Source organism: Loxodonta africana, chromosome 1 (genome assembly GCF_030014295.1).
Source record: "Loxodonta africana isolate mLoxAfr1 chromosome 1, mLoxAfr1.hap2, whole genome shotgun sequence".
Classification (NCBI taxonomy): Eukaryota; Metazoa; Chordata; class Mammalia; order Proboscidea; family Elephantidae; genus Loxodonta; species Loxodonta africana.
The window spans coordinates 29,948,661-29,967,668 of record NC_087342.1 but is presented as its reverse complement, the minus strand read 5'-3'; the positions used below and the strand labels follow the sequence as shown (position 1 = coordinate 29,967,668).

Below are 19,008 nucleotides of genomic sequence, written 5' to 3'. Positions count from 1 at the left end.
GCCTGGCTTATTTCAGGTGTGGTGCTGGGCTCCGTTCTCCGTTAGCACTTAGGTTTAAACAAAGCTCTTCCTGGAAGGCTTATTTATATAACCTCTTAAAGTTTCTGTATATAATGCATTTTAAAGTTCATCTTCTTGGGGAAAAATGGACTTGGCAGTACCTTTCTCAGAGAGCGGGTTTGAGGATTGAATGATGTAATCCATGTCAGACAGCACACAGGGCTTGGCGCAGAGCAATGCTCTGGGCATCTGCAGCGATTAGTGAACCGCTTGCCCCGGGTCTCCTCTGCTCATCTGCTCTGTTATCCTCTTGCTGGATTTCTGCCACATCTGGAACCAGGGGCGTTTGTGTTCCTCACTGTCTGTGGCTCCTCCCGCAAGGGCTTTCTGTGAGCTGAACAAAATACCTTCAGACCTCCTGCGGTAGCACCCCCCATCCCACAGCCCTCGCGCAGCCCACGTTGACAAGTGTTCATGCCAACATCCGGGCCCTTCACCTGAAACTCTTCTCATCAGATACATTGGCTTTGTGCCCAGTAATCATTTCTGTTCATGCCAAGAGGGTTTGTAATACAGGGCAAAGGAAGACATCTTTTTACTAGTCTTATATATAAGCCTGGAGCCCTGGTGGCACAGTGGTTAAGAGCTCGGTTGCTAACCAAAAGGTCGGCAGTTCAAATCCACCAGCCACTCCTTGGAAACCCTATGGGGCAGTTCTACTCTGCCCTATGGGGTCACTATGAGTCGGAATCAACTCAACGGCAGTGGGTTTTTGGTAGGTGTGATTTGACCATGAGCAGAACCATAGCATTGGCGTGTCCCACCACAGTCACCGGGGAACAAAATGAGACACCTCTTCCAAAAGGCAGCAGACTGACCTTGCTACCTTTTGTGATGTGACAGGAAAGGGAAGCGATTTGTCGTGTGCCCTGCATCCCTCACTGCAGAGGAAGAGGATCTTTGCTGGTTAAGTGACTGATAGGGAACCGAAGGCTGGCTGGAGCTAAACTGCGCTGCATAGTAATAGCAAGGGGGTCAGGAAGCGCTAAAGAAAGTTACCGAGTGTGGAGATTTAGAGACCACACAGGGAAAAGGCCCATAGAAGGGTCAACCTAGGAGGGGTGTTAGAGGGACATACCCATTTCTAATGAATGGTCGTAAAAGATCTCTCACTAATTGCTGGTGGCATGGATTTTCTTTAGAGGGATGGAGGAAGCGCCAAATCCTGCTTCCCTGTTGGTCTGGGGCAAGAACAGAGGCTGCCGTGGACCCTGTCAGATGGCGTTAGTGACTTTATGGCTTTTGATTTCTCAGGCAACCTCAGAACCGCTTCTGGATCCCCAGCAAATCCAAGCCTTTGATCAGCTTTGCCGCCTCTACCGAGGAAGTTCCCGGGTAACGTCCATGTGGTTCTTTAAATTTTCATTTCCCTATTTATAATGTATCGTTTTGAAAGTACAGTGCCCTCAAGTCCCCATTCTAGCCTCCTCCCTGGCCAGTAAAGTGCCCTGCATCTCTGCATGGCCAGGTGGACAGCTAGCCTGGCCCAGGAGCTCACTGGGCTTGGCAGACGGTGCAGAGGAAGTGGAGAGATGTCTGTCTCTTCCCAACCATGGGCCATGAGGACACAGAACTGCCCCTGTCTTCATCCCACCCCCAAGGAGAGCAAGCCAAAAGCATAGTCCTCATCTGGGAGGCCTCTGTTTGTACTGATGACTGCCAAATCTGTCCTGAGCCCCAGGCCCTGCTGGATGTTTGCATTGGTTGAATTCGTTTTGGCCATAGCAAATGCAAAACAATAGTGGCTTAAACGAGATAGAAGCGTAAATGCAGGCAACCCAGGACACGTTCCGTGAACCTCCCGGTGGCTTATAGTCACATCATTCAAGATCGTTGCTCCAGTTCCAACCATCACACCTGCATTCCAGCTAGCAAGACGGAGGAAAAGGAAGAAGACCATATGCCTTCTATCTAAAGATACTTCCTGGAAGCTGCAGACACCGCCTCCACTTCCCTCCATTGTCCCAAACTTAGATACATGGCCACGTCCAACAGCAGTGGAGGCTGGGAAAAGCGGTCTTTATTCCAAAAGCCATGGGCGAAAACTACTGGTAAACTGTAAGTGTGGAAGACGAGAACAAATTGGGGGCCCCTAGCAGTCACTGCTGCAGCCTCAGTCGCGGTGTCCCACAGGCTCTTCAGGCTTGATGTTACTCAGAAGTGCGATCACTGACCTTCTCCACCCGTCTTCCTTGCCTGGTACCCCTGCCTCGGTGCTCTCACCCAGTCACCCCGAGTAGACACGTGCTGGCATCCTGGCTCATCCCTCACCCTCCATCCACTCACTGGGGAGATCCCTCAGCCACGCTTGCTTGGTGGCTGGGGCTTGCTCCCAAGAGCTGCCTTCACTCCAGGGTGTATTACTCCCCTTTACAACCTGCCAGTATCCTGGGCCCAGGCTCCCTGTCACTCACAGGACACTGCAGGTCCTCTGATTGGCTGGTTAGGTGCCCTTCAGTCCCTTCTCCAGGCTGCTGCCTGGGTCCTCTTTCTAAGCCCAAATGTAGTCATGTTACACCGTTTCTTAAAACAATTTCCTGGATCTCCATCGTGGAAAGGATGGGCTCACCCCTACAGCTCCTCCTCCCCAAGTTACGCCCAGGCTCCAGCCGTGTCAGATGTATTCCTTGTGCCTGTCCCAAGTCTGCACAGACTGCGGAGGGCACTGCTCTGTGCCTGGACTCCTCCTCCCACTGCTTGTTCTTAGGCAACACCTGCTTGGTTGCTTGGCAGCCAGAGGGAAAATGATGTTCCCTCTTGGTGAGTTGCCCTGGGCCAAGGTTTTTGTTCTGGGAGACTTCTCCGGGGGTGTCCCAAGTGGTAAACCCGGCAGCTCTCCTGAACTGGCATCCCCTTTCCCACCCAGCCTCAGCCAAGCTCCGCCCCAGGAATAGGGGATCTGGGCCTTCCAAGGAAGTTCTGCCGCGTCATGCTGCTGAGCCATTGTCCGGGGCTCATCAATATCCAGGTCACTGAGTTACAGAAGTAGAGCATAAAAGCATCTTTTCTGGGGAGAGCAAGCTGAGGACGTGAGTGGTTGTTCCCATCTACTGCCCCAACAGCTGACCCTCTCTCCTTTGAGGCAGGTCTTAGGGGCTGAGCGGCTAACAGAGTGCAGGTGACTGGTGTCGTTGGTGGAATAGGGGAGCCAGGAGCATGGGAGGGCCTCGTTTGGAGGAGAGGGTGGCATCTGAGTTCAGCTTGGAGCCACTGTGTTTGAATTAACAGCTGAGCATCCATTGGGAGCTTTCCAGGCTTCGATAATGGGGGGTGTGAGCGGTGATCTTAATTCAGGTCCATTCACACAAGGAGCTCGAGGAATGAGGAAAGCAGAACCCGGAGAGCTCACCTCGGGGTGTCCATGACAGCCAGGGGACAGCAGGTGCTCTCCACAGGGGCTCGGGATCAGCTCTCCATAATCAGTGTCACCGCTCCACGGACCCGGGAATTGACCAGTCCTGTCTCATCACTTTGAAATAAGCAATTGAGGCCCTAAAAGATGTGAACTTGCCCAAAGTCACATGGCTAGTTCGTGCAGTACACACCTGGTCACATGTGTGGTGTACATCTGGTCACCTGTGCTGTGCACACCTGGGGTCTGAGCCCACTGCTTTTATTCTTCCCACACTGGAGTGCTGCCTCGTGTGTCTGAGGCCAGGGGCTTAGGATCCCCTCCACCTCTGTCCACATGCCCCTTCCCAGACCCATGACCCCAGCTCTGCCCTCGGGAGCTCGGCTGACATGTGTCCCCTTTGCAGACCCATGACCCCAGCCCTGCCCTTGGAAGCTCAGCTGACATGTGTCTCCCCCTTCTCAGACCCATGACCCCAGCCCTGCCCTGGGGAGCTTGGCTGACATGTGTCTCCCCCTTGTCAGACCCACAACCCCAGCCTCAGACCCACGATCCCAGCCCTGCCCTCGAGAGCTTGGCTGACATGTGTCCCCTCTGCAAACCCATGACCCCAGCCCTGCCCTCGGGAGCTCGGCTGATGTGTGTCCCCTTTGCAGACCCACAACCCCAGCCCTGCCCTCGGGAGCTCGGCTGATGTGTGTCCCCTTTGCAGACCCACGACGACCCCAGCCCTGCCCTCAGAAGCCAGGCTGACACATGTTTCCCCCTTTGCAGCTGGCCCTCCTGACAGAGCTCTCCCAGAACCGCAGCAGCGAGACCTACAGGCCCTTCAGTGGCTCCCAGAGTGGCCCTGCTTTCAACAGCGTCTTTCAGAATGAGAACTTCCAGCTGCACCTCATTCCCCCTCCCGTGACCGAGGACTGAGCCACCCTTGGGCCTGGCCCTGCGGACCCACGATGACCCCGAGGCAGCCAGGGGCTCCTCTGTGACCCCAGCACCTCCCACCTAAGCAGAGTTCTGAGCTGGGCTCCTGTGCCTGGCGCTCTCCGCCCCACTGTTCGCTGTGCAGACGCTGCCTCTTCCATCAGTTCACCAGGCTGGCTGACTTTGTTCTGCTCGCTAAGCAAAACGAGTGTCACAACCTCCAGGCAGCCTTCCAGGAGATGCATTTTTACCTATTGGCACTTATTTTTCTGTTGCCCCTGAAGCCTGGTGAGTTGGTGGTGCCTGTGCAGGTGACACTCTGGGGCCTGTCACACTCCGTCTTCCCAGCTGTCAGAAGCCCAGAGGGCTTCAGTGTCGGCTTCTGTGGAGGACAGGAGCAGTGGCCGGCCAGGCTGCAGTGGAACTCCACAACGGCATTGGAGGGAGCAGAGAACCGCGCAGGCGGGGACATGCTCTCTTCTGATTTGTTTGTGACACCCCTGTGAGTGTAAGCCTTGGCCTTCCAAACAATAAATGCCTCTGTGTTCTAAGCTCTGCAGCCACAGGGCAACTGTCTAGCTCTTGGTCTCTATCAAGTTGTGAGGACGTTAGAGCCGTGCAGTGGGTTGTCTGAGCTCTGGAGCCGCGCCGTGGCGATCCTACTTTATTCCCATAAACAGTTCCACTGCAGGCAGGCACCATTAGGAGCAGCCCAGCCATCCCAGCTGCTCCTGTGATAGGCCAGGCTGTCAGGGAGCAGTCGTTTTATGGTTTTAGTCCCTGGGACTTAATCCGTCATTGAGCCAACAACTACAGGAGGTTGCCACAGCCAGGGACCTAGGCTCCCACCTTACACGCTCCCAGGAACTCACTGCTGTGGAGTTGACTCCGACTCATAGCAACCGTATAGGACAGAGTAGAACTGCCCCGTAGAGTTTCCAAGGAGCGCCTAGTGGATTCAAACTCCTGACCTTTTGGTTAGCAGCGGTAACACTTAACCACTATGCCACCAGGGAGGGCTTCCCTTACACGCTCAGAGGCTCCATGTTATCTGCTCACTCAGGGATGAGTGGGCACTTATGGACTGACTTACACTAACCAAACCCACAGAAATAGATGCTTAAACAAATTTAATATATTGACTCTCAGTAGAAAATAGACCCTGCTTCTGCCACGTACTAGCTACCAGGCAAGTCACTTAAGCCTTGGTCTCTCTATAAGACGGAGCCGTTGTGAAGACTGCAGGAGAAAATACGAGTAGGCGTTTGGCACTGTGCGGGCACAGGGTGTGTGCTGCAGAATGTCAGCTTTGATTCTGTAGCTCGTCCCCAGTCCTAGGCTGCCCAGGGCGCCCCTCCTGATGGAGGTGTGAGGATACTAAGCTAGGGGAGTGGCTGAGTGTTAAGTGATCACCAGCTGGATGCTCATTGCAGCTCTATGAGATGGTCTTATCCCCACTTCACAGATGGGAAAGCCGAGGCTCAGAGATGAGGAGGAATTTAACCAAGGTGACATGCTGAGAAGGTGGCTGAGCAGGGATTTGAACTCAGAGCTGTGATTCCAGAGCCAGTGACGCTACCTCCACAAATTAAACATCAGAAGATTTCTCGAGCCTAAAATTAAGGCCCAAGGAGCTTGATATTCTCAAACCAGCAAACTCGGCGGTCGCCCTTCTTTGTTACACAGTCTAAAAACCCAAGACAGTTTGCTGTGGATCAGAGTAAACAGTGACAGATTCTTACCCCAGCCCCTTCTCCCTTTTAGTGGTCCCCAAGTGCTCTTTATCTCTTGTCACTCAAGTCACAGCACAATTGAATGAATTATGGCACCTCCATATTCAGGTCGTGCCTTGAAAATATACCCTGACTGGATTTGAAGAACCCTCTTTTTTTTTTTCTTGGCTCACCTGAAGGTAGTTGAGAAACCAGCTCTTGCGTTCTGGCAGTGCTGAGCACTGGGGATGTGGAGGCCTGAGCTCAGCCCCAGGCTCTGCCATCTGAAGTCGCTGACTCTGTCCCCTCGTGGCACTTGGCACATGCTGTACTCTGAGGTGAAGTCTGGTCCCACTTCGACGTCCCTTAGGGCACAGCCTCTTATCTGGAAATATCTAGACTGGGTCAGCAGCAGTAAGGTTTGGGCTAGCATAAGCCACAGGGGACTTACTGGGAGGCAGTACAGGGACTCAGGATGGCAGAGAGGGCTGAGAGCCAGGCTCAGACAGATCAGGGAAAGAGCTCCATCACACCTCGCCCCAGCTTTGGTCCTCAGCTCCAGGTATTTTTCTCAGTCACGTGTCCACCCCCGGCTGTGACAGGTGTGGGGAGAAGGTTCCAGAGACCCCCTTCAGCTACCATTTGGGAGGGCAGGCACCTGGTCTGTGCGTTCTTCTCCATGCTGCCCCCTGGGGCGAGGCGGGAGGTAATCTCCCGGAAGGAAATCAAGGTGCCGATAGGAAGGAGGAGTGGGCGATGGTCAGCCAAAAAATTACAGGGCCTGTCAGCGCTGTTTCTCCTTTGTGTGTGGCAGACAGTGTTTGAATGGATGGTGGTTGTGACACCCCTGAAAACAGCCTCACGTCCCAACTTCAGCTGAACAGCAGCCCCCTGGCCCCCGATGTGGCTTGGTTCTAGGGGGTGCCATGAGTCAGAATCGACTCGATACCAACGGGTTTGTCTTTTGGGGGCCCCTGGTGGTATAGTGGTTAAGAGTTTGGCTGCTAACCAAAAGGTCACCAGTTTATATCCATCAGGCGTTCCTTAGAAACCCTATGGGGCAGTTTTACTCTGTTCTATAGGGTCACTATGAGTCAGAATCGACGGCAACGGGCTTGGTTTTTTTGCCCTCATACAAGTCCCCACTGTACTCAGTAATTCACCTGTCCTGCATCAGACCCTGTGCCATGGACAAAAAAAGTGACTGAGTCCTGGCCCAGGCCTCTAGGAGCCTACCACATAGCAGTACGCCAGAGAAAGTTCCCGCAGCTCTGGGCACTCGCTTGTATTCGTGTAGCTTAATTCTTGTTAAACATGGCTTAGAGGGCGCCGCGTGAGCACTTCTTTTACCACTGTCAGGGTTGTGCCTTCTTTGTCCACGTGGTGGTAAACAGTCCCTGTTTCCTCCCTGTGAGCCCTGATGGCACAGCAGTTAAGCACGCAGCTGCTAAATGAAAGGCTGGAACCCGCCAGCCACCCCTGAAGAGGAAGATGTGGCAGTCTGCTCTCATAAAGATCACTGCCCCGGAAACCCTGTAGGGCAGTTGTACTCTGTCCTCGAGGGTTGCTGTGAATTTTTTTGTTTTCTTTAATTTCCTCTCTGTACGCTGCGTCCCTTTCCTGCGTTCCTTTCCTCTGGTCACTCAGGAGAATCTGGGCCTAGACTTTTCCTTGGTATAGGCTCACTTTATCAGGTAGATTTGTCATTGCCTCTGTTTTCCCGTTCTTCCGCTTTTTCTATTTTATTATCTGAAGGGAGGTTTTTTTTTTTTTTTACATGTTAGGAACCACCCTTCCCCCCACCCCCAACATTCTCTGTGTCTTCAATAGGAATATTGCTTAACGGCAGTGCGTTTTTTTTTTTTTTTTTTTTAAACAAAAAAACCAAACCTGTTGCTGTCAAGTCAATTCTGAGTCATGGCGACAGCGTATGTGACAGAACAGCTCTATAGGGATTTTTGGCTGTAATCTTTACAGAAGCAGATTGCCAGGCCTTTCTTTCACTGCACCACCAGGTGGGTTTGAACCTTTAGATTAACTGAACCTATTGCCATCAAGTGGATTCCAACTCATAGGAAACCCTGATGGCATAGTAGTTAAGAGTTTGCCCGCCATCTGGGGTCTTAAATGCTAGCAAGCAGCCATCTAAGATGCATCAATTGGTCTCAACCCACCTGAAGAACACCAAGGACACAAGGTGATTACGAGCCCAAGAGACAGAAAGGGCCACACAAACCAGAGACTACATCAGCCTGAGACCAGAAGAACTAGATGGTGCCTGGCTGCAACCGATGACTGCCCTGACAGGGAACACAACAGAACCCCTGAGGGAGCAGGAGAGCAGTGGGATACAGACCCCAGATTCTCATAAAAAGACCAGACTTAATGGTCTGACTGAGACTAGAAGGACCCCGGTGGTCATGGCCCCCAGACCTTCTGTTGCCCCAGGACAGGAACCATTCCCGAAGCCAACTCTTCAGACTGGACAATGGGCTGGAGAGGGATGCTGGTGAGAAGTGAGCTTCTTGGATCAGGTGGACAGTTGAGACTATGTTGGCATCTCCTGCCTGAAGGGGAGATGAGAGGGTGGAGGGGGTTAGAAGCTGGCGAAAAGGACATGAAAAGAGAGAGTGAAGGGAGACAGCAGGCTGTCTCATTAGGGGGAGAGTAATTGGGAGTGTGTGGCAAGGTATATATGGGTTTTTGTGTGAGAGACTGACTTGATTTGTAAACTTTCACTTAAAGCACAATAAAAATTATTTAAGAAAAAGAGTTCACCTGCTAACCAGAAGGTCCACAGTTCAAATCTACCAGCTGCTCCTTGGAAACCCTATGCGGCAGTTCTACTCTGTCCTACAGGGTCACTATGAGTCGCTATGAGTGCGATGAGTTAGATTAACCAAACCAAAAAAAAAAAAAAAACCCACTGCCTTCGAGTCGATTCCAACTCATAGTGACCCTAGAGGACAGAGTAGAACTGTCTGATAGAGTTTTCAAGGAGCGCCTGGCGGATTCAAACTGCCGACCTCTTGGTTAGCAGCCATAGATACCACTCAACCACTATCCCACCAGGGTTTCCATTAGATAACAGCCAAGTGCAAATCATTTGCAACATCCAGGGACCTTATTGTTTTCCTACACAGTATGAGTAAGCTAGCCCAGGAGTTCAAGTTTTTATGGGCATCTGCTCATGTTTGAAGAAGATCTGGTGGTGCAGTGGTTAAAGCACTGGGCTGCTAACTGAAAGGTCAGCAGTTCAAACCCGCCAGCCACTCCAAGGGAGAGAGATGTGGCAATCTGCTTCCATAAAGATTTGTAGCCTTGGGAACCCTACAGGGTAGTTCTACTCTGCCCTGTAGGGTTGCTATGAGTTGGAATGACTCGACGGCAGTGGGTTTGGGTTTTTGGTTTTGACTCATGTTGAATAGTATGGAATTTATCGAGACACAGGGTGAGATATATTTCCAAGTTTCCTTTTCTTCACGCAATGGTCCAGTTACCCTAACACCATCTTCATGCCACGGTCCAGTCACCCTAACACTGTCTTCACGCCGTGGTCCATTTGTCTTAAAACCTTCTCCACGCCATGGTCCAGTTACCCTAACACCATCTTCACACTGTGGTCTGGTTATCCTAACACTGTCTTCACGCTGTGGTCCAGTTACCCTAACACTGTCTACATGCTGCGGTCCTGTAACCCTGACATCGTCTTCATGCCGTGGTCTGATTATCCTCACACTGTCCTCACGCCATGGTCTGGTTGTCCTAACACTGAGTAAGAAGTGAGCCAGTGAGGGTAAGTGGAGGTGGGATGGGCCTCACACAGCACCTCTGCCAGCTTCTTTCCAGCTGGGGGGCAGATATCAGACTGGGTTTTCTCCATGGCTCTGGGGTCTGTCAGCCCAAAGGGGCCTGGCAGGTGCAGTGGGTGGTGTGGGCACAAAAGCCCTGCTGCTCCCGATGGTGTCTGTGGAGGGTGCGAGAGCCCTGAGCACCGCCAGGGCTGACGGTCTGCTGTCGTCTGTCCTGTGGGTCACTTTCATACCCCACACCACCTACCTGTGGGTCCATGCGGACAGAGCCTAGACGCCCTTTCTGGAAGATGCAAGATGGGTGATAGCAGCCCCTAGTCCCTAAGCCTGACTCTGGGCAGGCACTTTATTTCTATTCTCCCCCAGCACTCTGGAGGGGAGGGAGCTGCTGTGCCCCTCGTTTACTCGGATGGAATTAGACTCAGAGCGCCCAGCTAATGAGCTGCACTTGGAGCTTCTGGTATTTGACTCCAAATTTACTTTAGAATGGGGGAAAAAAAAAAACCCTCCTGGGAAAGTCATCTATTCCTGCAGATGGGCCGAGCCTAAGGGTGTCTGAGAGCTACCCTCCTGGCCTCCCGAAAGCCCTTGGGACCAGGCCGTGCTGGTCCACATCCACCCCAACTTCACAAAGAGCCACTCAGCTCCCGAACAAATGTGCTTTCCCTGGGGCAGATGTGGAGCGGCTGAGAGGAGCCGGCCAGGAAGCATTTTCAGGGGACCGGTTTGCAATCTGTAACACATTTGGGGGGGGAGGGGCCAGAGGCCCTGCGGAGCCCCGCAGGTGAGGGAGGGGTCGGCTCTGTCGGGGGCGGTGGCGGGGGCTTAGACCGGGCCACATGGGTCTCACGCACACTTTTCTCATTCAGCTGCTCATCCTGAGGGGGAACCGCCCTCTGTGACCATATAGGGTGTGGTCACGTCCTCAGAGTGAGGGGGTGCTGGAGCAAGTTTGCTACTCTATAAAGATAGGGGGCAGGGGGTGAAAATACTCCCCATCCAGGTTCCTGCGAGCGTGAGAAGTCACAGGTCGAGTTCCTGGCCCCTGTATATCAGGCATTAGCTACTTACTGAGCGCCAGGTGCACGCCAAACACTGCCCTCTGCAGTGGGACAGGCAGTGAGCCAGGCGGCCCAGTCCCCCAGGAGGACCTTATTTTACAGCTCTGAAGGAGGGAGGGATTGAGTAACTGCATCACTATACTACCAGGGTGTGAAACACTGACTGGCAGGTGTGCCACAGGAGAGTACGAGAGAGACATAATCTGTGCAAAGCTTTTGAATTTCCACCCGTTCGCTTGTTACTGTTACAAGCTTTCGTTTGTTTACCCATCAAAGGAGTAGAAAGAAGGAGTCAAAGTTCTGCTGGTCAGCTCTCCACAGAATCCCAGCAGACCCCGCTGAGCAGCAGTTTAAAAGGAGTCTGTGGATTCTCAAATGAAGGGGAGCCGTGAGCTCAGAGAAGCCCTGTCCTCACCAGGCCTGGCCCTCACGCCTAGGAAGTTGGGGAGGCTCAGGTGAGGGGCTCCAGGGAGTGGGGAGGACAGAAGCATCCCATGTCGGGCAGGAGCTCCGCAGCCGCCATGGACAGCTAAGGAATGACGTCAGCAGTCCTGAAGCAAGTGTGTGCCCAAGGAGGAGGGTGCCCAGAGCTGAGGCAAGCCCTGGCTCCAGCCTTGCTGCTGTGGGAACACTCAGCTGAGTTAGGCAGGGCTGACTGTGGCTCAGGGCACGGAGGGCGGGATCAGCTGGGGAGAGGCTGCGTGGAGGAGGCGAGATTCTGCAACCCTCTGAGGCTGGGGGGAGGGGGCAGAAGAGGCAAGCCCACCTGCAGAGCACAAGCCCAGCCCTGCTCCACCCCCAAGTCAGTCCTGACTTTTGGGACCTCGGAAGTTGCTACGCTAACTTTGCCCCTGTTCACTAGTCCCCTGCCTTATCCTGGCGGGCTCTCTAGGAGGTGTTTCTTGTGGGGAAGGGGGGCAAGCTTGGCCTTCAGCCCCAGCCAGTGGTGAGGGGGTGCAGACCAGGAGACCCCTGCGCACCTGGTTTGCCCCTCATGCCTGCCACAGGGGAGTCACTGGGTGGTGCAAACGGTTAATTGCTTGGCTGCTAACCGAAAGGTTGGAGGTTCAAGTCCACCCAGAGGCACCTGGAAAGAAGGCGACATGGGACCACCGTGTGTTGAAGCCCATCTGAGGCAGGGGTACTTGCCTTCAGGACCTGGAGACACCCAGTCCTCCTGGGAGGCCAAGGCAAACCTGGAGCCTCAGTTCTAGGCACAGACCTGCTACTGGCCCACGGCTGAGCCCAGGAGGTGTCTGCCTCTCTAAAGGATAAAGATAATACAGTGATCTGCTCCATTTACGCAAAGGTCCATGTGAGGCCTAGAGTGAGGCCTGGAGAAACGCTTTGTAAACCAAGAATGCACGAGGGTAACATTACCAACCAGGGCCTGCCATGGAGGGAGCGGAACACCTACCCGGGCCTCATCAATAATGAATGCCTTAGTGAATAAATAATTCGGCACTTCGGGGATCCTTTTAGAAACAATGTGTTTTTGCCCGGCTCTGCCTGCTGGAAATGTTTTTCCAAAGATGCATCCCCGCAGTCAGAAGTCTCTGACGTGGCACAGATGCAGGGAGGTCCTCCTGCTGTGTCGCCTTCTGGGCCTGGAGGCTGTGGGCAGGGGACCACGGGGAGGAGGGAGGACAGGCAGTGTGCAGAAGCAGAGAGGCTGGATTGCAAGGGTCAAGGAGTGAGAGACCAACGCAGCCAGAGGTGGAGCCAGACTGTTTTGAGCCAGGCACTGCTACCCACCTGCCGGTGACTGCTATGGCTGGCTTCACTCTTGGCCGCCTCAGCCACGTTGTTGCTGCTGCTGCGAGCTGCTGTCCAGTCATCATACTTTGCTGTGTGACCCCACACACAATGGAAGGTCCTGCAACTGGCTGGTTGGTTCCAGGACACACAATAACAGCCCAGACTGGAGGCAGTAAGCGGTGTGCCCGCACACGGATGCCGCTGTCCCATCTACCCCGTCCCATCTGCCCCCTTCCCAGCCACCCCATCCCATCCACCCATCCCAGCTGCCCAGGAAGATGAGGCCCTCCCTACACTCACGTGTCCTGTTACCCCCCCATATTCAAAATAACCTCCTGGGTTTTCAGATTATAAAAGTAGTACAAGTTCATTTTAGAAAACCAGGAAAACTCGAGAAAGCAGACAGAGAAAACCATATCACTACTGAGAAAAAAGCCATTTCTGCCGTGGCCTGTTGACTTTGCCTTGCTTTTTAGCGGTCCTCCCATCAGTTTCCCTGAGGAGATGCCAGCCCTGAGCCCCACTGTGACAAGACCGAGTCCCAAGGCCCTGTCTTACCCTCTTCCTTCAGCACCCCCTAGGATGGGACACTAAGGGTTATTAAAGGCATTACCAGTTACCCGTGATTGAATCGCACTGAGGGCGGAATGCTGAATTAAGTTTATTGCGGAATAAAAGTGCCGTGCAGCCAGCATTTGTAAGAGCCTACAGTGAGACGCCTTCCAGAAGCTGGCAATACAATTATGCGGGAGTTAAACTGAGTAGAGTCCACACACACGAGATGAGATGAGCTGTCTCTGCAGGAGTCACTTCAAAAGTCAAGTTATCTCCCAAGAAGGAAAAAAGAGCTAGCCGAGGGTGCTGGTGGAGATGTGGTTAAACAGGGAAGAAGCAAATGGTCCTATCAGAGGATTCAGCTATTTGCAGAGAGATCACTGTGTCTGTGTGTGCCGGGGGGAGGTCTCATGGGGCACAGGAAAGGGGGAGAGAAGGGGGAGCAGATGCCCAGCAACCAGCCTGTGAGAAGGTGTGCGCTGGGCTAGGGGCTGGGGTGGACGGAAGCTCCCCAGGACCGCCCAGCACCCCCTGCTCTCCTCCCAGGTGCGCTAAACCACCTCCTGAGACCTGGCTCAGCTTGCGAGTACCTTGGTAGTGAGGAAGGCTGCTCTGGACAGCAGACCAAGAGAAGGCAATGCCAGCAGGGGACCCAGAGCGTAGACCCTAGAGCCCCAGTGACCTGGCTTCACTTCCTGCCCCACGGACTGACATGCTGTCACGGTGGCTCACTTCGTGAGCGCTCTTTCTGATGTGTGAAACGAGGATGCTGCAGTCTCCTTCCCAGGGCTGCTGTGAAGATTACGCTCGGAAAGCAGTCAGGTACTGCTGAGCTAGGGTGACCAATACTATTAACAATGTTATTATTACTGAGAAATAATTAGCTTATCTCCCTGACCCTTGTGAGGCTGTTCAATACAAACCACCCCCCAGCAGCTGTCCTTGTCTGGGTGCGCTGAATCAAAAAGGCAGGTTTGGGACTTGCTTGCTACACTGAGGCTCAGGCAAGGTTTACTTGGGTTTATATTAGGCAAGTTTCACAAAGGCTTACTTGCGCTTACTTACTAATCTGTAGTGCACAATTTCATGCGTTTTCCACCTCAGATGTGGTGAAAGGTGAAATTGTGCACTACAGATTAGTAAGTAAGTACAAGTAAGCCTGTGTGCACCTGGCTTATCGGGTAATCAGTCCCTGGACCAGGGCAGCAGCCTCCCTTGATACTGACCCGAATTCTGCCTTTAGGACTGCAGCCAAATACTGTCTTACACAGGCTGTATACATCTACTATAAAGCTCGCAACTTTGTGTGTAAAATAAATACTGTTCGTAGGGAAATGTAGGAGCCCTGGTGGTGCAGTGGTTAAGAGCTCGGCTGCTAACCAAAAGGTCAGTAATTCGAATCCATCAGTCATTCCTTCGAAACCCTGTGGGGCAGTTCTGCTCTTATAGGGTAGATATGAGTTGGAATCAACTCAGTTGACTTTGGTTTTTGGTTGGGGGAATGTAAGTTTTATTTGCTATAAACTTCATGTAGCCAACAAGAGTTTTCATTACAAAGGATTCTGGGAGTCATGCGTGGAGAAGGAAACCCTACAGGGAGTTAGTGTAGGTAGGGGAGGAATCCCTGGGTGATGCAAATGGTTAACTCACTCAGTTGCTTACTGAAAGGTTGGTGGTTTGAGTCCACCCAAAGACACCTCAGAAGAACGGCCTGGCAATCTCCTTCCAAAAAATCAACCATTGGAAACCCCAAGGAGCACAGTTCTACTCTGACATACATGGGTCAGCATGAGTCGGAATCGACTGGACAGCAACTGGTTGTTAGTAGCTAGGAGAAAGAAGTGACATATTTGGTCAGAGTATGTCTGAGTAACAAATACCCAAAGAATTCCATCGGAGGCGATAGCCTTACGCAGCCTATGAAACGATGCCTGGCAAACAGCGCGATGCTCTTTCTGAACTGTCAGTGACTTACAACATGCGAAAGTGTTCACAATCTACAAAGGAATGAAAAAAAAGTTTGTAATAAAAACAAAAATTCTATTATTTCATTTTGTTAAAAGAATGTATGTATACATAGAAAAAAATTTAGGAGAGCCAGGCACTGTTTATGAAAGTAGGTTTTCCAGCGTTCTTTGTTTCTTCCCTTTGCTCATCTGTAGTTTCTAAGTATTCTATAAATAAGGCATTTTATCTAGTGATAAGAACCCAAGGTTACCAATAGCCTGAAATCATATCACAACGTGGGCAAAGATGTAGAGTATGACTTCACAAAATAAAATTTGGTAACTATGCTATGATACCTATAGCTTCCACAGGCAAACAGAAAAGAATCTACAAAAAGGGGATTGACTAAGGTCTATGGTTCTTTGGTTTCAAGTTGGTATCTGGGAATCAGTTATTGTAATCACTGACCGGGAAGTCCGCTGTGGTAGTTTGTGGGTATGTGGCAGGAGTACCACATTCTCTATGCAAATACCACGCACATTATACGTGTTTTTGTCAACTGTGCAACCCCCACAAGCATTATTTCCTAGGCACACTATGCACGTTTTTTATGCTGGTGCATTATTTACTTGGAAGACTGCTATGTGACATCAGAGTTAAAGTCAAGGAATACCTGGGGCTACCAGAAGCAGAGAGAGAGGGGAAAGGATCTTCCCTGGAGTCTTCAGAGAGAACACGACCCTGCCGACACCTTAAATTCAGACTACTAGCCTCCAGAGCTGTGAGACGATCAGTTTCAGTTCTTATAAGCCACTCAATTTGTAGTACTTTGTACGCAGCTCTAGGAGACTAATATGAAGACTCTTGACATCATTTTTTGGTGTTAATCCTAAACCATCTTACTCGAAGTCTCAAGTTTTCTTTACAATGGCATTTGCTTACAGTGTAGCTTGATTTTGATACTGGGTTTTATCAGGAGCTTCCTACCCTTTAATGGAACCCAGGCAGCATAGTGGTTAAGAACTGCAGTTGCTAACTGAAAGGTCGGCAGTTAGAATCCACCAGGTGCTCTTTGGAAACCCTGTGAGGCAGCTCTACTCTGTCCTGTAGGGTTGCTAGGAGTCAGAATTGACTCAACAGCATCAGGGCTTTTTTTTTTTTTTTTTTCTACCCTTTTAAAATGCACCTGTTCACACTCTATCTCAGATATCTTCAGAAAACCCTCCCAGACACAGATTCCGTGTCCATCCATCCCTCTGAACTTGAGTTCTTTCTAAAGGTCAGCTCCAATCTGGCCTCATCAGTGAGCCATCTCACTCCAGGTAGCTCCTAGGAGTCTTTGGAGGGTGGGAAGTTGCATATACGTCACTAACCCTAACTGACTGTATTCTGAAGCACGTGTTGGGAGGAGTGCAGGAGTGTGATCCCCACTGTAAAAGCTGCATCTGTCCTTGACTGAGGCGAGGGGCCACCTGGCCTAGGCCTCCTGCGTTAGAGGGTCTCAGGCTGCTTCTCCTTGCGTCACAACCCAGGACCCAGGGCAGGGAGAAGTGCCCGGTTGGAACTCACACTCTCCCCAGACCATGCTCCAGGGGGCTGGGACCCTGGACTTCCTGCGTGGGTCCTTACTGGGTCTGTCCTAAGGGTGGACCATGCTGCCCGTGTGCACACCCAAGATGTGGCCAACGGTCAGCTATTGGAGGCAGGTGCACCATGCATGAGGCCCCTCGTGGTGCAGGGTGAGCTGGGTGGAAGGCAACAGGTGTGGGGCCAGGACTGTCCCTTCTCCTTGCCCCAACATATTGCAGCGTGAAACCCTGCCAGGTCCTAGAATTCCGAACTTGAACCTGCCTGCTGGGTCATTAAGAAGGCATATTGTTAGAGAATAAAACATATGGTATTTGTCAACTTGGCTTGGTAGTTTAATAACTTCAAGCCTGACCAAATGGCCTCAGCTGGCGTGCTTTCCAAGGGCTGTTTTGCTAGGAAGACCTACGTAGCAGCCTCACCCGCTCACCCAGCTTGCTGTTTCTACCAAATCCCAGGTTACACAGCAGGTACACAAGCTTGACGGAAAGACAAGCCAGATGAGAGGAATGGGAACCCAGAGGCCTCTGTAGGCTCAGTAGGAGGTGGAGACGGGCTCCCGAGCACACTGGCTGCCCTGAGGCTTTCTCCACCCTTGGAATCTAATAAATGGGGACCCTCAAAACTGCAGTACTGAAAGTATTTCCTTTCCCTCAATTTCCCACTGAAGGAAACCCTGGTGGCGTAGTGGTTAAGAGCTACGGCTGCTAACCAAAACACTGACAGTTCGAATGCACCAGCTGCTCCTTGGAAACTCCATGGGGCCATTCTACTCTGTCCTGTAGGGTCACCAGGAGTTGTTATTGACTCTACGGCAACGGGCTTAAAGTACTGAAAGGAAAACAAAAATAGCAAATACAGTTTCCTAACTGCCACCCTGGACTGACGGTAAAGGCCTTCCTAAAATAAAGCCGTGGTGTTCGGAGGTCCTGCCCCTCAGGGCTGCCAGGTGCTGTGGCCATAGGTGGGTGGGCACTCAACTAGGCTGTAGCCTTTAATCACTGGTTTTCTGAGCACCCTCCCCCACCCCAGCCCCAATCTCTCACCATGGACTGGCCTTTTTCAAAGGTTTGTTTTAGTTTTCAGACCCTGGTACCATTGCCCTGAGAGTCTCAGCGCAGTGCTGGGGGTGGCACACAGCTTTGGAGAGAGGTGACTGGGGTCTCAGCTCTGCCCCAACCACATGATCCAAGACAAGTTTCTCAGTTAACTTTTCAGCCTCTAAGTCTCAGTGTGTTTGTCTGTACACTGTGGAGGATAATAATTACTTGCACCTGATGAAGGTTTTGTAACATTTACATGGAATTTGTTAGCTGTTGTCAAGTCGACTCCAACTCATGGCGACCCCATGTGTGCACAGTAGAACTGCTCCATAGGGTTTTCAAGGCTGTGACCTTTCGGAAGTGGATTGCCAGGCCTGTCTCCCAAGGAGCCTTTGCATGGATTTGAACCACCAATCTTTCAGCTAGTAGTCCAGCGCTTAACCATTTGGGCTACCCAGGGACTTTTTAAATGGGATGATGCTGTTGTTTTTAGGTGCCTATTGAGTTGATTTTCGACTCACAGTGACCCTATGTGACAGAGTACAACTGCCCCATAGGGCTTTCTTGGCTGTAACCTATACAGAAGCAGATCGCCAGGGCTTTCTCCCACGGAGCGCTGGGTGGTTTCGAACTGCCAACCTTTTGCTTAGCAGCCAAGCAATTAACCATTTGTCTCACCAGGGCTCCTTTCTGAAATGGGATAATGGATGTAAATTGCCTACTTCCTAGCACATGAAAGCACCCAATATAAACATTTCACATTTTGTAAATGTGGTGTTTTTTTTTTAAGCTCATATTATGTTATTGAAATGACACAGAACCTCTCCAATGGGGGAATAATATGCCACACTCAGAAATACCAGATTTGTGCTGGTAGAAAAGAAAACAAAAATCACATTTATTTTACAAGGTATTTCCCTAAAGTATATACAGAAAGGAAAGTTGAACTGTAGACTGTAGGAAAACAGAATAGAATCTTAGGGAACTACAGTTAAGAGTCAACATTGTGCTTACAACTTTAAAATAGGCAGGTGTAAAAAAACAGCACAGTAAGTGGGTATTACAAGGTATGAACAGCTTTAAAAAGTGAGTACAAACACAGCCGTGGCGTGGAAGCTCGGCGTTAAAGCCTCTAGTGATGATTAGCTTGCAGACGTCTTCAGGCTCCAGTTTTAGTAGAAGAAAGAACTCGGCACC

At 51.5% G+C, this 19,008-nt stretch overlaps 1 protein-coding gene across 10 annotated transcripts in view; it reads left to right on the top strand.

The window, feature by feature from the left end:
* Positions 1-4,887, top strand: part of VPS8 (VPS8 subunit of CORVET complex) — a 229,439-nt gene extending 224,552 nt beyond the window's left edge. For 8 of the 10 annotated variants that reach the window (XM_064278125.1, XM_064278406.1, XM_064278257.1 and 5 more), the window contains 2 exons: positions 1,315-1,395; positions 4,187-4,887. In XM_064278125.1, coding sequence (XP_064134195.1) covers positions 1,315-1,395; positions 4,187-4,336 — 231 coding nt within the window. In that variant the 3' untranslated portion in view covers positions 4,337-4,887. Of the gene's footprint in view, positions 1-1,314; positions 1,396-2,926; positions 4,134-4,186 lie in introns of those variants that run through there. The other 2 variants (XM_064278296.1, XR_002786485.2) reach the window with 2 other exon arrangements.
* Positions 4,888-19,008: the final 14,121 nt, after the last annotated feature.